The sequence below is a fragment of the Dermochelys coriacea genome, chromosome 14, assembly GCF_009764565.3.
Source record: "Dermochelys coriacea isolate rDerCor1 chromosome 14, rDerCor1.pri.v4, whole genome shotgun sequence".
Taxonomy (NCBI): Eukaryota; Metazoa; Chordata; order Testudines; family Dermochelyidae; genus Dermochelys; species Dermochelys coriacea.
The window spans coordinates 8,073,385-8,088,062 of NC_050081.1; the positions used below are offsets into that span (position 1 = coordinate 8,073,385).

The window sequence follows — 14,678 nt, forward strand, 5'->3', positions numbered from 1 at the left end:
GTGGGCTTTAAATCAGACGTGTGTGTGTTTAAAAACCCATATACCATCAAGAGATTTATATACACTTCAATTTTCCTATTTACCATTGAGACGTCCCACTAAATAAACAAATGACAGATGCCATCACTGCTCACATGTGCACAGAAGACTTGTACTCAATCTTTTGTGGTAAAAGTAACCCCACTAGGTATAGGTTTTTAAAAAGTTCTTCCACAGGTTTGCATAGAAACTTAAACAACAGATGACTGAACACAGCACAGCATAGTAAGAAGTTGACAGGCGTATGAATTCTGGAGCTACCAAAATGGAACAGCTGATTTCATAGAGGACACACCAACCCAATGCAGTTGCATTGGTGTAAATGAAAGGAGAATTTGCCCCAATGTATTCGTAGCACTTTGTCCATGGACTGCATGACAAAGGTTTTGTCTACACTGCCACTTTACAGCGCTCAGGAATGTGAAATAACACTCCCCTGAGCGCCGCAAGTTTCAGCGCTGTAAAGTGGCAGTGTAGACAGTGCACCAATGCTGGAAGCCGCACTCCCAATGCTGGGAGCTATTCCCCCGTGGGGATGGGGTTTTTTTTAGAGTGCTGGGAGAGCTCTGTAATAATAAACTGAATTTATTTTGCTCCTTTGATCTGCACACCTGCACTCCGTCCACTATCTAACTGGTAAATGTAACTGCTAAGATTAAATCCTGACAAGCAGTTCTCCTATTGACTATTTTTTTTTAAAAAAATAAGAGGAACCCGGCAATAAAAATGTTCTAATTCCTCCACCCACATGTGGTAGTTAGGATAAGGCAAAAGTAGAGAAAAGAAATTATACTGGTAAGAGATCTGAGATTTGCTACAGTATATGCAGTAACCTGGCTTTACAGATGAAAGGATTTGACAATACTACCAGTGAAATCAACTGTAACACTTTAAACATTGTCAAAATGAGCTTTTCCTTAAAACATGTGCCATAAACAAAGCATGTGCTTGCAGAGCAGAGAACAGAGATTTTGTTGGCTCTTGTATGGAATGCCCGCATCACTCATTCATATGATTTGTGGCATAGGTGCCAACTTCTACTGGTGCCAGTGGGTGCTCGACCCGCTCTGTCCCCGGCCCTGCCCCGACTCCACCTATGCCCCACCCCCTCCCATCCCCATTCCAACCCTTTCCCCAAAGTCCTCGCCCCAACTCCACCCCCTCCCTGCCCCTATTCCAACTCCTTCCCCAAATCCCCGCCCCAACCCTGCCTCTTCCCCTCAGCGCACCACATTCCCACTCCTCCCCCTCCCTCCCAGAGCTTGCTACAGCTGTTTGGTGGCAGCAAGTGCTGGGAGGTAGGCGGAGGAGCGGGGACGTGGCACGCTCAAGGGAGGAGGCAGAGGAGGAGGTGTGGTGGGGTAGGACAGGACGGGGAACTTGGCTGCCGGTGGGTGCAGAGCACCCACTAATTTTTCCCCGTGAGTGCTCCAGCCCCAGAGCACCCACAGAATCGGCGCCTATGATTTGTGGCTCTCCCACTCACAAGTTATCCCAGCCAAACTGTGTTAAGATAATAAAAGTCAAGCAGGTGAAAGAGAAGGGGCATTATTTAAAAAAAAAAAAAGAAGAAGAAGATCTGGTCTCTGCAAAAGTGCATCTGCTCTTCCATCTGCAACTACTGCAGGTGCTTGTTGAAATCAAGAAAATATACATCTGAACGGTAAGTTCTATGCAATGTTGCTGTAGCCATGTTGATCCCAGGATATTAGAGAGACAAGGTGGGTGAGGTAATGTCTTTTATTGGATCAACTTCTGTTGGTGAGAGAGACGAGCTTTCGAAGTAACACAGAGCTCTTCTTCAGACTTAACAGAAACACTGGATTTATTACAACAATCTATAACCCACTTAAATCACACACCTCCGCCAGCTTCCCCCCATGACTGGAGAGTTGTTAAGGGGCCACTTTACACTGAATGGTCCCTTGAAATATGTGTTAATTAGTTATGCTAAATAATCTGTTCGTCTTGTATTTAGCTGTGACACTCGGAGTACATTTCCCAGATGGGAAGAAGAGCTCTATGGAGCTCGAAAGCTCATATCTCTCACCATCAGAAGCTGGTCCAATTAAAGATATTACCTCACCCACCTTATCTGTCTAATCTCCTGGCACCAACACGGCTACTACACAGCTAAAAATGAGTTAGGCATCCATCCTCCATAGGTGCCTTTGTAACTCGCAATAGGTGCCTTGCTGCATATTTAGGCATTTAAATACCTTTGTAAATACGGCCCTTAGACTTTGAACCTGCAAACTGCTCCACAGGTAGACCCCCTCTGCTCAAAGGCCCCGATTCAGCAAGCCATCCCTGTTCCGCACCGCACTTAAGCATAGGCTTAACTCCTATTCCCTTCAGTGGAATGTAAACATTTGCTTAATTGCTGTGTGATGTTGGGGCCCCAGTGAGCCCCACTGAACGCAATGGGGCTCTGCATTGGCACAGAGCAGCTTGCAGGATCGGGGCCCGTGGGTAACTGTGCATGAATTTCTGCACTGCATGCACATAGCAGTGGGGAATTGCCTATGCAGCCAGGGATGTGCTGTTGCAGTGGTCTGCAGCTTCCATTTTTGAAAATGTAACCCACACTGTTCATGTAGCTACGCCCTTCCACGGGAAAGTAAAAGCCAGAACAGAAAGGCAGAGCTTTCTGAGCCCTGTGTGAAGAAGTATGAAACTGTGCTGCAGTTTCTTCACCATCGGAGGTGTCATAACGGATAGCTGCGCAGAAAATTCTATGCAAAGAGACAGGACAGTAAAGAAGAAAAAACAGAGGAGAAAGCAAAAACTGGATTCCCTTAATATTTTTTGATGTGTTGTCATTTTATTACCAGTATGGGGAGACATATGTAAACTCTGCACAGTACACGAGCTGCTTTTAAACTTCAGGACCAAAAATACATGTTGTAGAAGGAAAACTCTGTACTATTGTGTGGGAAGAAAATGCCATGTTTTGACTCTTTGTGTGTTAATTAACTAATAAAGAAAATATTATCCGGGGTGCTAATTCTTAGGAGTAGAACAGCCCACGCTGTGAATTTGGCTTCTGTAGCAAGTATTCTCTAGTAATAGAGCAACATTTTAAGGAAATCATTTTAGTTTAAGTGAAATCATAATGAGCAGCATGAATGGGGGAGGGGAATGAGTGTGACTCTATTACTATGAATTTTCTGCCTTTGATGAAGATATTCATGAATGACTAAGTGTTTGGGTGCCCAGCTCCAAGCACCTTAAAGGATGCTGATATTCCAAGGTGGGGTGCTCAGCACTTTCTGAAATTAGCCCCCTTTAAGGCATGCCAGGATGGGCACCCACAAAAAAAAAATCACTATTTGCTTTTGAAAATCTTGGCAATTGGTCCTTATGTTGTATGTTACATTATACACCACAAATAAATGGGGACAATAGAGTGGAATCCCAACCTTCAGGATGCCCTGGGGAATGTCCCCATTAACAGGACATGCAGATTAACAGAACACACCATCTACACTGCAAATCCTATGCCAGCCTAGCCCCCAGTGTAGACACAGCGTGCGCCGACAGAAAGAGGAGTCCTGCCAATGTCAGACCACCACCTATGACATTGGCTTGGAGCAGCATAGCACTCTTGTAGTGTTACAGCTGCATTAGGGTTACCATATTTGAACATTCAAAAAGAGGCACCCCGGCCCTGGCCCCGCCCCATCCCACCCCCATTTCAACCCCTTCCCCAAAGGCCCCTCCCCCACTCTGCCACCTCCCTGCCCCATTGGACCTTTTCCTAAATCCCCGCCCCGGACCGCCGCCTCCTTCCCTGAGCATGCCACGTTCCCCTCCTCCCCCTTCCTGCCAGCCGTGCCGAAACAGCTGTTTTGCAGTGCAAGCACTGGGAGCTAGGTGGGAAAAGCAGGCATTCTCTTGAGTGATCAACATTCACTTTCTTTCTCGAATGATCAACATTCATTCTCTTTCTTGAACGATCAACTGTTCTTTGGGGAAAAATAATAATGGCAAAATCCCGGAACGTTTTTTGATATTTAAAAAATTCCTCCTAGATGGCGATTTAGAACCAAAAAGCCAACATGTCCTGGGAAAATACGACGGATGGTAACCTTAAGCTGCATCTACAGTGGAGGGATTGTTAGCACACTTGTTACCAGGGTGTGAGGTTTTCTTCACATCCCTGACCAATATAGCTATGTCAGTACAAACTTTATGTTTAGATGAGGTCTAAATAGCACTTGCCTCTCTCAGGGAAGCTTCAGGAGTCCACTGTGAATATTTCAGAGGTGTTATTTGAGAGAAACCAAGAGACAGGAGGAGACACTATCTATGATAGCAACAGGAGAGGTGGATGAAATTTTTCAGGTGAAACTTTTGGTGAAAAATGCAGATATCAGGTCAAGTTGAAACATTTTGCAAATTCACCAATTGTTTTTATTTGAAACAACTTTTCATTTCAAAATTTGCATTAATTTTATTTTATTTTAATTAATTAAACCCTTTTTTAAAAAACTCTAATCAAAACAATACCTTCAATTTTTTTGGAATTGCTGGCAAATAAAAAAAAAAATCAGTTATTCACACAATTTCTAGCACCAGAGCTTGTGTGAGCTGCTTGGAGACTCATAAGATGACAATAAAATGAGTGAAGTGATTGTGTGAGAAGCAAAATAGAAGGCAGTAGCAGGAACAGGTGTAGCAGACCATGTATCCCAGCAAGAAGTGAGCAAATAATGGAAATTTTCTTTGCAAATTCATCCTAAAACCAGGTCAGGATGCTTAAACTGGATCCACACAGCAGCTCTAGATAGGTTACATTATTTATCAGAACCAGTTTTATAACTGTTTAGAAAATATCTCCAGCATCAACAGGCCTTATGTAGCCAGATGCCAAGTATGGCAGGATGCAACTTTTCTCACAATTACAGTTCAAAACAATTGTAAGTTCTCTGGGGAGGGCGGTCTTTTTGTTCCATGTTTGTACAGAACCTAGCACAGTAGGGTCCTGGTCCACGACTAGGGCTTGTAGGTGCTACTGCAGTACAATAATACATCATGATGGTGGTGGCCCAAGCCTGCTCCTGTTGCGGAGCATGAGAGTTTTTGTCATTCATTACCATGGGAGCAGGATTGAAGCCGAGGAGAGCTCTGGCAAACAGCCAGGTTAGAAGGTACTTGGCTAATGTGGGCAAATCACTGCCACTGAAACTAAAATGAGAAACCTCACTACTACATCCGGCCAATTCTCCTTGGGAAACGGGCCTGGCTCACCACGCCTGCCAAACAGGAGATGGGGCCTCGAAATTTCACCCAAGAGAGAACACGTCATTCGTGCACACATTGCAGTTAGTGTACTAGATTCCCATTACTCACCGCTAACCAGATCCTTTAGCGTCATCTGGGTCCCCCTCCTGTACTAGCCACAACCAAACCCCACCCCTTCATGTCCTTATGCCTTTGTGCCCTCCATGATGATTCTCCTTCTCTGTTTTGCACATGACCTCTCTGTGGCCCTTGTTACAAAATCTCGCCCTCCCTCCTGCACACACACACACTGACCTTATCCCTCTATATTTTTGTTACAATTCTTGGTTTCCAGAACAGTTTAGTCAGTGTATTCCCACTCCCCCCCCACCCCCAGCCCCGCACCCATAGGCCTCTCTTTCTTTTTGTTCTGTAACACTATTTCTAGTGCATTCTACCATATTCTTCCTCCTCCTCCTCCTTTGGTTTGTGTATTCAGCCCTCTTCTTCCTCCTGTTTGTTTGTTTGTTTAAGCTCATTTCATTTACTCCATTTGTGTTTTCCCTCCTCATTCCTTTCTATTGTTCTCTAACTAGAGTTGCCCTGTTTTGATGCCTGGCCTGCCCTGGCGGTGTTAAAATTCTCTCATGGTGGCTTAGTTACCATGTTGGTGGATGGCCTAAAAGTGCCTAACATATAATCAAATAAAAAGAGACTGACAAATGGTCCCAATTAAATGCAAATACTCACAATTCACGATTCTCAATATCCTACAGCTGACAGAGAGAGATGCTAGCAAGACTGTCATGAAGACAAAGGGCTTAATTACCTGAATTTGCAGATATCACACATGTACCAAACCACATCTACATCTCATAAAGCTGCCCACATGACATTACATAGTTAATAGTCAGCTCATGTATTTTTCAGTGCTTTTGCCTGCAAGATGATGGGGGTTAGTCTCTCTAACCTCATTGGCTGGTACCTTATCAAAAGTATTCCACATTCAGCAGCATCAAAAGACAGACTATGGTAAGAGCTCCAAACTTGCCAGCAGAAATCTCAAAACATTTAGGAGCCAAAAATGAAAAATATTGCATATGAAGTCACAATCACTTGTCTCCATCACATCAGCCATCGGCTCATGACCTTGGGTCTAAAAACCTGCCTCCAAATGCAAATGCTGTGATGGTAGCAAGCCAGCAGAGGCTGAGGGTCACCCTGAGGAAATGTGCCTTGTGATCTCTATGCTAGCACCTGAAAAGGGATCTGGGCTAATTACTGTCTGTCATGTTTTTCCTCTTATATATCCCTCAGGTATTGTCCGCGCCTCCAGTGTATTCCCCATCCTCAGCACAATATTGCTATTACTGGGAGGACTCTGTGTCGGAGCAGGAAGGATTTACAACAGCAAAAACAACATTATCCTCAGTGCTGGATTCTGTTTGTTGCAGCAGGTACATTCTTGCCTGAATTTATTTAGTAGCATCTCCTTTCTAAATTGGAAATGCAAACACATAGACAAGGCTCAGCAGATAAACAACTCCCGCTGTATGGCTGCCTGCAGTGGGAGCTGTAATGTGCTGAGAAGCAAAGGCTGGGATTTCTAAAAGAATTGCACCAAGTGCCCAAAACCCCTGAATTGGAAAGTGGAGGAAAGATGGTCCAGTGTTCATGATGCTAGCCTGGGACTTCGGAGACTTGAAGTTCAAATACTTGCTTTATGCTGGCTTCCCGTGTGAACAGTTCAACAATTTACCAAGGATTGTGGTGGATTCTCCCCATCACTGACAATTTTTAAATCAAGACTGGATCTTTTTCTTAAAAGTTCTGCTCTAGGAATTATTTTGGGGAAGTTCTCTGGCCTGGGTTATATAAAAGGTCAAACTAGACAACCACAATGGTCCCTTCTGGCCTTGGAATCTATGAGAACCTTGGGAACATCACTTTGGCCCAGTCCCACGTATTTAGGCTCCTAACTTCCATGGATTCCAGTGAAAATTAGGACCCTAAATACCAGAGTTGTGACTCAGTTTCCTATTTGTAAAATTGAGATAATATTTCCCTATCTCACTGGGGTATTGTGAGGCTAAATAAAATTAAAGGTGCTCAGATACTACACTAATTGGGACCACGTAAGTACCTTAACTAGACAGCATCTAATTCCCTTGGGCTCTTTTGAAGTCCCAGCCAGATGTGTAACTCTCCACATAGCTCATTTTAAGGACATTTGTCCAAATGGCCCTACAGTATTTAGGATACATAAATGTGGTTTGCTGCAGAGGGAGATGGTCACAGCAGGACAGGAGGAGATCAAATACTGTTTCTTAAAACCCCTTCAAACTGCACCAAGCCTATAATTGGAGACTAGAACTGGCTTCTCAAAGCTCATTGCCTTTCACACATAAGGATTCTGAATGACATGTCAGAATTAAAAGCCAGCTAGTAGTATTTATAATTTGTTGTGTTTAGAGATTGAGACCAAGCAGGGAAGGCAGGGAGGGAGCCAAAGAACAGAGATATCTCCCATAAGAGCCTCAATGGTTTATGGCTTGATGAGGATTTTTCCACGGATTTTAATGAAGCTTCTCTTTGGCTCTTGAGTGTGCAATGGTTTTTAAAATGAGAGTTTCCAGCTCAGCAGATGGGCTTTCCACATTCTATCCTGCTACCAAATAACATGTCCTCTTCCAGCATCTGTGCACAGCAGCAAAAAGAAAAGCATAGCAGGTTACTCTAGTAATGGGCCCTTTAAAATACGTGTATCAGTGATAAAATACATATCCAGTCTCAGCAGGAAGCTGGCTAACGCATCTTTTTGCATGGGATGCCATATCGAATGACAGCAGAATGTTAGTATCATACCCTGCAACAGATGCACAAACAGCACAAATGGGGCTGCTGTCCATGGAAGTATGGGAGAAATCAGAGTTAAATCCAAATGACCACAGAAGGTTCAAATGAAACCATCCCCTGCTACCCATGTTTGAAATCCAAAACCACATTTTGCAAATGGTCCCAAACTTTGGCCACACTAATATTTTGGAGGGGCTAAACTCAAGGCTTGGAAAATGAGCCAAACTTAAATTGCATTGGATGTTTACACCCATCAACTTCAGGCTGCCTGAAATCTGCAGCTGGACCCAAATGATGGAGTCTCAGCCAATCTCAACAAATGACAGTGGGAGAGATTTGAGAAGTGAAACATATCTTGCAGCACACAAGTTGCAGAATTACATCCAGGGATAAATACCTTGGTGGTGCATTTTATGAACATGCTAGTGGATTTCTAAGAGCACAGGGGCTGAATGAACATAGCATGGGCATGTGTGAGCTTCCTCTCAGACTGCCAGGGACTTCTAAGAGCTCCCTGGATACTTACGTAAGTCCACAGCAGTGTCTGATACACATAAAGGAGCACACTGAACTTCGTCATCTCCAGCAAGGTGTCCGTGTTCTGGTTTGCCATTGCCCCTGTGAAATGGTATGCTGCATATCAGCCCATTTGGTCTGTGTTTCATGGATTTCCTTCACACATTTTAAGCTCCTTCTTCACTTTTAAAATGTGAAATGGCATCGTATGATTCTACTATAAATTGTGTCTAGCATTTTATAGCACACAGGGCCAAATCCAGCTTGCCTTACGCACTCCAAACTTCTACTGAAAGCAGGATTTAGCTCCCAGACTATACACAGAGCTTCTGGGATTTGCCATTTCCTATCAGATGACTAATAGGTGGGGGACCAGGTGCGGGGGGGAGCCCTATCTATTCTTTTTCCCAGGAGTTCAAGGGTATCAACAACTTCATCTTAGGCAAATCTCATGAGACAAACTAAGTTCTTAAAGCATTTTAACAAGGAAATCCTGGCAAGGCACTTAACCTAACGAGTTCTTCCTGGAAGTGAGATTTCACTGCCCTTCATCTAAGGCCAGAAACACAAGTATTTTACACTTTGTTAAAGACATTAAAATTAGGTGGCCATGGGGAATCTGAATCAGGCACCTCTCACAGCCAAGGTTTTTCTTTGCCCCAAGTATGTGTCAGAAAACACCACCTGTGATATTAAGTATGCAGCATTTAGATGAAAATCCATCAAGGTGAAGGATACTTTATTTTGATCAAGGTGAACAGCTATAGCCCTAGGCTCACGATGTATCTTTATTACCACTTCTGAATATTATAAGGCCACTAAACCTCATTAGCCAGTTCTGACTTGTCACTGCTCTGTCACCATTAACAAAGAACTATGGACCAGTCCTGCTTCATCAAAGTTAGTGGGACTATGCAAGCAACTTGTGAGACTGTGTGACCCAGTGGACAGACCATTGGCATGAAAATCTAGAGGTCTGGGTTCTGTTCCGCTACGTCATTTGGGTAAGTCTCAGTGGCTCATTTTCCCCATCTGCAAAATGATACTTTTCTTCCTTTGTGAAGCACTTTGAGATCCGTGTATGAAAAGTCCTACATATCCCTGAACCAAATTGCACTGAAGTCAATCAAAATATTTCCACTGACTTCAATGAGAGTTGGCTCAGGCTTTCTAAGAGTTATTATAAACTATTCAGTGAGATCATGTCTCTTGTTTCCATTAGATATTTTTATGCCTACCCACTGACAAACTTTTTGGTTTGTTTTTAAGTTTATGACTGCTAATATATTGTTTACTATAAATAAATGAAATCTTGCCTTGTAGCGATTTTAAGTTTTCAGATCTAGAGGGCAATTTGGTTTGAGTTTCTGCCTTCCCACCCATAAAGACTAATTTTTTGTTTCTTTTTCCAGGACTAAGTAATATCATAGGCATCATTGTCTATATATCCAGCAATGCAGGTGACCCAAGTGATAAGAGAGATGAGGACAAAAAGAACCATTACAACTACGGCTGGTCTTTTTACTTTGGAGCTTTGTCTTTTATTGTGGCTGAAACCATAGGAGTACTGGCAGTGAACATTTACATTGAGAAAAACAAAGAGTTGAGATTTAAAACCAAGAGGGAATTCCTTAAGACTTCTTCCTCTTCCCCTTATGCCAGGATGCCAAGCTATAGGTACAGGAGAAGGAGATCCAGATCAAGCTCCCAATCTACAGAGCCTTCTCCGTCTAGGGATGTTTCTCCAGTTGGTATGAAGATTGCCAGTTCCATCCCTATGAATGAAATTTCTATGTACACTCTGTCCAGAGAGCCCTTGAAGGTTACAAGTGCAGCCAGTTACAATGCGGACCAAGAAGCCAGCTTTCTGCAGGTCCACAACTTTCTTCAGAAGGAATTTAAAGAAGGACTCCACATCAGTATGGTTAACAGGAGAACGACGCCTGTCTGAAGTGTTTGCTTTCTCTTTCTCTCTTTTTTACTTTAAACAGAATGGAGCCTTCAAAAAAAGAGAAGGGACAATTTAAAATCCTTCTCAAAACAGGACTTGTGCTGGGATAGCAAATGGAGACCCTGGAATACTGGAATGGTCTAAAGATATTTTTGGAGTTTGTTTCATTAAAGTTCCCGGTGTCACAAGAAAGTGAAAGCAGCTCACGTCCCTGCAGTTTTGTAATGTATACAAAGTGTCGGAGAAACTGGAAAAGAGCTAGCTACCAGGGCGTTTTAAAGAATTACAGAAGAATTGCAGTGTGATTTTTTTAAATAAAGTCCCTTAAAATAATTATAATTCATGGCCAAGTCCAAAGAGTATCACAAATGGAGCCTAATGCAACTCTTCAAAACTACAATCCAGTTTCCTTTCACACAGGGAAGAGGGAGCAGAGGTCTGTCTCAGAAGCAACTGCCTCCTCAAGAAAATAAAACCTAGAAGGCAAAACTATTTGCAGCCAGCTTGTGCTACTGAACTGTAGCACGCCAACGTACTGCGTGTTGCAGCATCCTACAGTGGGCAAGCAACAGTGGTCAGTACTGCCTCCACTGTTAGATCCTTGTGCAATAGAACCAAGGAGCTGATGAAGCCAATGCAGATGAAGCAGTGAGCATAGGGTGGATGCATCCTAAAATAATGAAATGGTGCGGCATTAAAGCGCAAGCTGCTCAAACGTATTTGCAAATATCATTTCTAAACCTAAAGTTTAGGACACTTGAATCGTCTCATTGCTAATAGACCGAGTGCCTGATCCTGCCAGGTGCTGAGTGCTTCCTGCGTGTACAGGGTGCACCCTACCTCTCAGGATCAGTCTCCTGTACACTACATGTTGCAGGAACAGGAAACAGAGCTGGGCCTGCGGGAACCAATACCTGTGAAATTGAAGATTCCACAAGGGTTGCACATGACTTTTTTTCTTGATGCTTCACAAGTGCAACACTAATGCTAGTGCAAGTTAAGGTATCTAGGCTATGTGTGTAAGAAAAGGGAAAGCTAATCCACTGATCCAATATACTATTCGAAGTGGTGAACATTTCTGCAAAATGCAGACTTATAGGTCATGTAATGACAATTTTAAAAAATAGAACAAAAATAATTGCAGTTTACTAGATATTTATTAAACTTTTTATTATGAAGAAGCACCCCGGGGTGTAAGTTGCAGTTGTTTTTATGCCAAAACTGTGGTTCGAAGTAACGTAATTTATTCTGGAATGATGGAATTTACTAAGTGCAGAGAGGCCCACAGGACCCTGTATGTAACTTATGGTGGGGAAAAACGTGGATTTGTGGGTTTTGGTTTGTTATTTGCTTTTTTATGATTTTTCTAAAAGGGCTGAAATATTTCTCTTTTAAATTCCTATTTCATTTTTACATTAGACATTGTGATGCTCTCCTCAGGGAAGGTGAGTATACTCTCTAAGCCAACAGGCTGGAGTGTATTCTGCCTCTTTACAGCCAGTGGATTTGGTAATTTCTATCAATGTCCAGAGAGAGGCACTGGACACTGCAAAGCCACATTCCTGTGAAGCTGGAGTTCACTGAACGTTACCTGCAAGGCAAGATTTAAACTAGCACAATTTCAAGGCGTTTCCTGGTCAGGCAGACAGACTAGAGTGACAGGGAGCTCTCACACAGTTTAAGCTCCAGCAAAGCTCTCTCTCACTAAGGCAGAGAGGCAACATCGTGGCTTATGGTTCTGAGGACCCTGAGGAGAGCATCAAAGACTTGTAGGCTGGGATTTTCAAAAGACTCTAAGGGACTTAGAAGTCTCTTAAGTCCTTCCACTGATTTCAATGGGTTTTTGGCCAGGCCTCATGGAAGCTAAGGATCCAGCTCCTTTGAAGAGACCAGTCCTAAGTCTGGTCTACTCTACAGACTTATATCGGCATAACTATGTGAAAAATCCACACCCCACAGCGACATAGTTATACTGACCTAACTCCCCGTGTAGACAGCGTTATATTGGCAGGAAAGCGTCTCACACCGAGTTCTCTCCTGTTGGCATACAGCATCTTCATTAAAGCACTGCATCAGCGCAGCTGCATCAATGCAAGCGTTTTAAGCGTAGAGTTGCCCCTAGGTCTTGTCTGCCCTGAAACCTCGATGGTGAATGGTGGACTAGTGAAACAACATCAAATGAGCCAAAACTGTACAAGTTAAACAACTGAGGGTTGGAGTCCTCAGGCAGACTGTTTAAAATGCTTTGTTTGTGAACCCCTACTTACCGTCAATGATTAAGTGATATTTTACGTTAAGGATGTCTTCGTTAAAGGTTGAATATCCCTTAATCTTTCAATTAGGGCACAAGAGTTCCCTGTAAACTTGAGCTGAGTCCTGCAAAAATCCAGGAGGAGCTGCCTTGGCTTCCAAATGACAAGAATAAAAAATAAAAAACCAACAAAAAAAACCAACAAACAGCTCAGGCCTTCTCACACCATCATAAAAAGGGAAAATCAGGTACAATCCCAATTTTTAAAGAATCCTCTCCTTGTCCTCTTTAAATCCCATTTAGGCCTCAATCGAGCATTTAAAGACATGCTTAATTTTGCAAGTAATCCAATTTAAGCGGATTGATGCATTAATTCCTCTTTAAGAGTTTATGTGGCTCTAAAACTCGGCTAGGATCCTTGTTTAAGTCCTCTGTACCGGGGTGAATTTCACTCTGAGAGCTGAATAGAATGGAATGTAGGGAATTCTAAGCATATACACAGCTGTGCTTTATTCTATGACAAGGCATTAAGGGGAAAGATATTAATACCTTTTATAATTTTTCAAATGCTGATTTGAACAGGAGGGAAAATTCTTATCTACTTTCCAATACGGAACTTTTTGAGGAAGAGGGATGGATGGAAGTAGGTGGAATTATTAAACATCTCGAAGAGAATTTTTTACATAAATCTTTATAGCTTTCAAACAATAAATTTCCTACCTTTTTGAGATTTCTTAATAATTAAAATCATTTTATTAGCTATGACAGAGGTAGAAAATCACATTAAAGAAAAGCATTCTGTCTCAATGTGTCATACTAAGTGCTTATTAATTTACACCTATTATAGTCCATGTATTTTCAAGTACAATTCCCCAGAATTGTTTCCAATTGTGTTAATAAAGTAACAGTTAGAAATTAGTCCTCATTTGTATTTGCTGTAGTTTAAAAAAGTCATTCCCTTTCAAATCAAGAGTTAGATGTATGTTGTCTGGTGGGCCGCGTGCCAAAGGTTGCCGATCCCTGTTCTAAACTCATGGCCATTGAAAAGAAAGCTGACAGTGTGAAGGTAAAAAGAAAAGGAGTACTTGTGGCACCTTAGAGACTAACAAATTTATTAGATCATAAGCTTTCGTGAGCTACAGCTCACTTCATCGGATGCATTTGGTGGAAAAAACAGAGGGGAGATTTATATACACACACAGAGAACATAAAACAATGGGTTTATCATACATACTGTAAGGAGAGTGATCACTTAAGATAAGCCATCACCAGCAGCAGGGGGGGGAAAGGAGGAAAACCTTTCATGGTGACAAGCAAGGTAGGCTAATTCCAGCAGTTTACAAGAATATCAGAGGAACAGTGGGGGGTGGGGTGGGGGGGAGAAATAACATGGGGAAATAGTTTTACTTTGTGTAATGATTCATCCATTCCCAGTCTCTATTCAAGCCTAAGTTAATTGTATCCAGTTTGCAAATTAATTCCAATTCAGCAGTCTCTCGTTGGAGTCTGGTTTTGAAGCTTTTTTGTTGAAGGATAGCCACTCTCAGGTCTGTAATCGAGTGACCGGAGAGATTGAAGTGTTCTCCGACTGGTTTTTAAATGTTATAATTCTTGACGTCTGATTTGTGTCCATTCATTCTTTTACGTAGAGACTGTCCAGTTTGACCAATGTACATGGCAGAGGGGCATTGCTGGCACATGATGGCATATATCACATTGGTAGATGCGCAGGTGAATGAGCCTCTGATAGTGTGGCTGATGTGATTAGGCCCTATGATGGTATCCCCTGAATAGATATGTGGACAGAGTTGGCAACGGGCTTTGTTGCAAGGATAGGTT

The 14,678-nt window shown here is 42.6% G+C and overlaps 1 protein-coding gene across 1 annotated transcript in view; it reads left to right on the forward strand.

Annotated features, from left to right (window-relative positions):
* CACNG4 (calcium voltage-gated channel auxiliary subunit gamma 4) overlaps window positions 1-14,016 on the forward strand; it is a 55,556-nt gene extending 41,540 nt beyond the window's left edge. Inside the window, exons 3-4 of the mRNA XM_038372361.2 lie at window positions 6,583-6,708; window positions 10,002-14,016. Coding sequence (XP_038228289.1) covers window positions 6,583-6,708; window positions 10,002-10,588 — 713 coding nt within the window. The 3' untranslated portion in view covers window positions 10,589-14,016. The remainder of the gene's footprint in view (window positions 1-6,582; window positions 6,709-10,001) is intronic.
* Window positions 14,017-14,678: the final 662 nt, after the last annotated feature.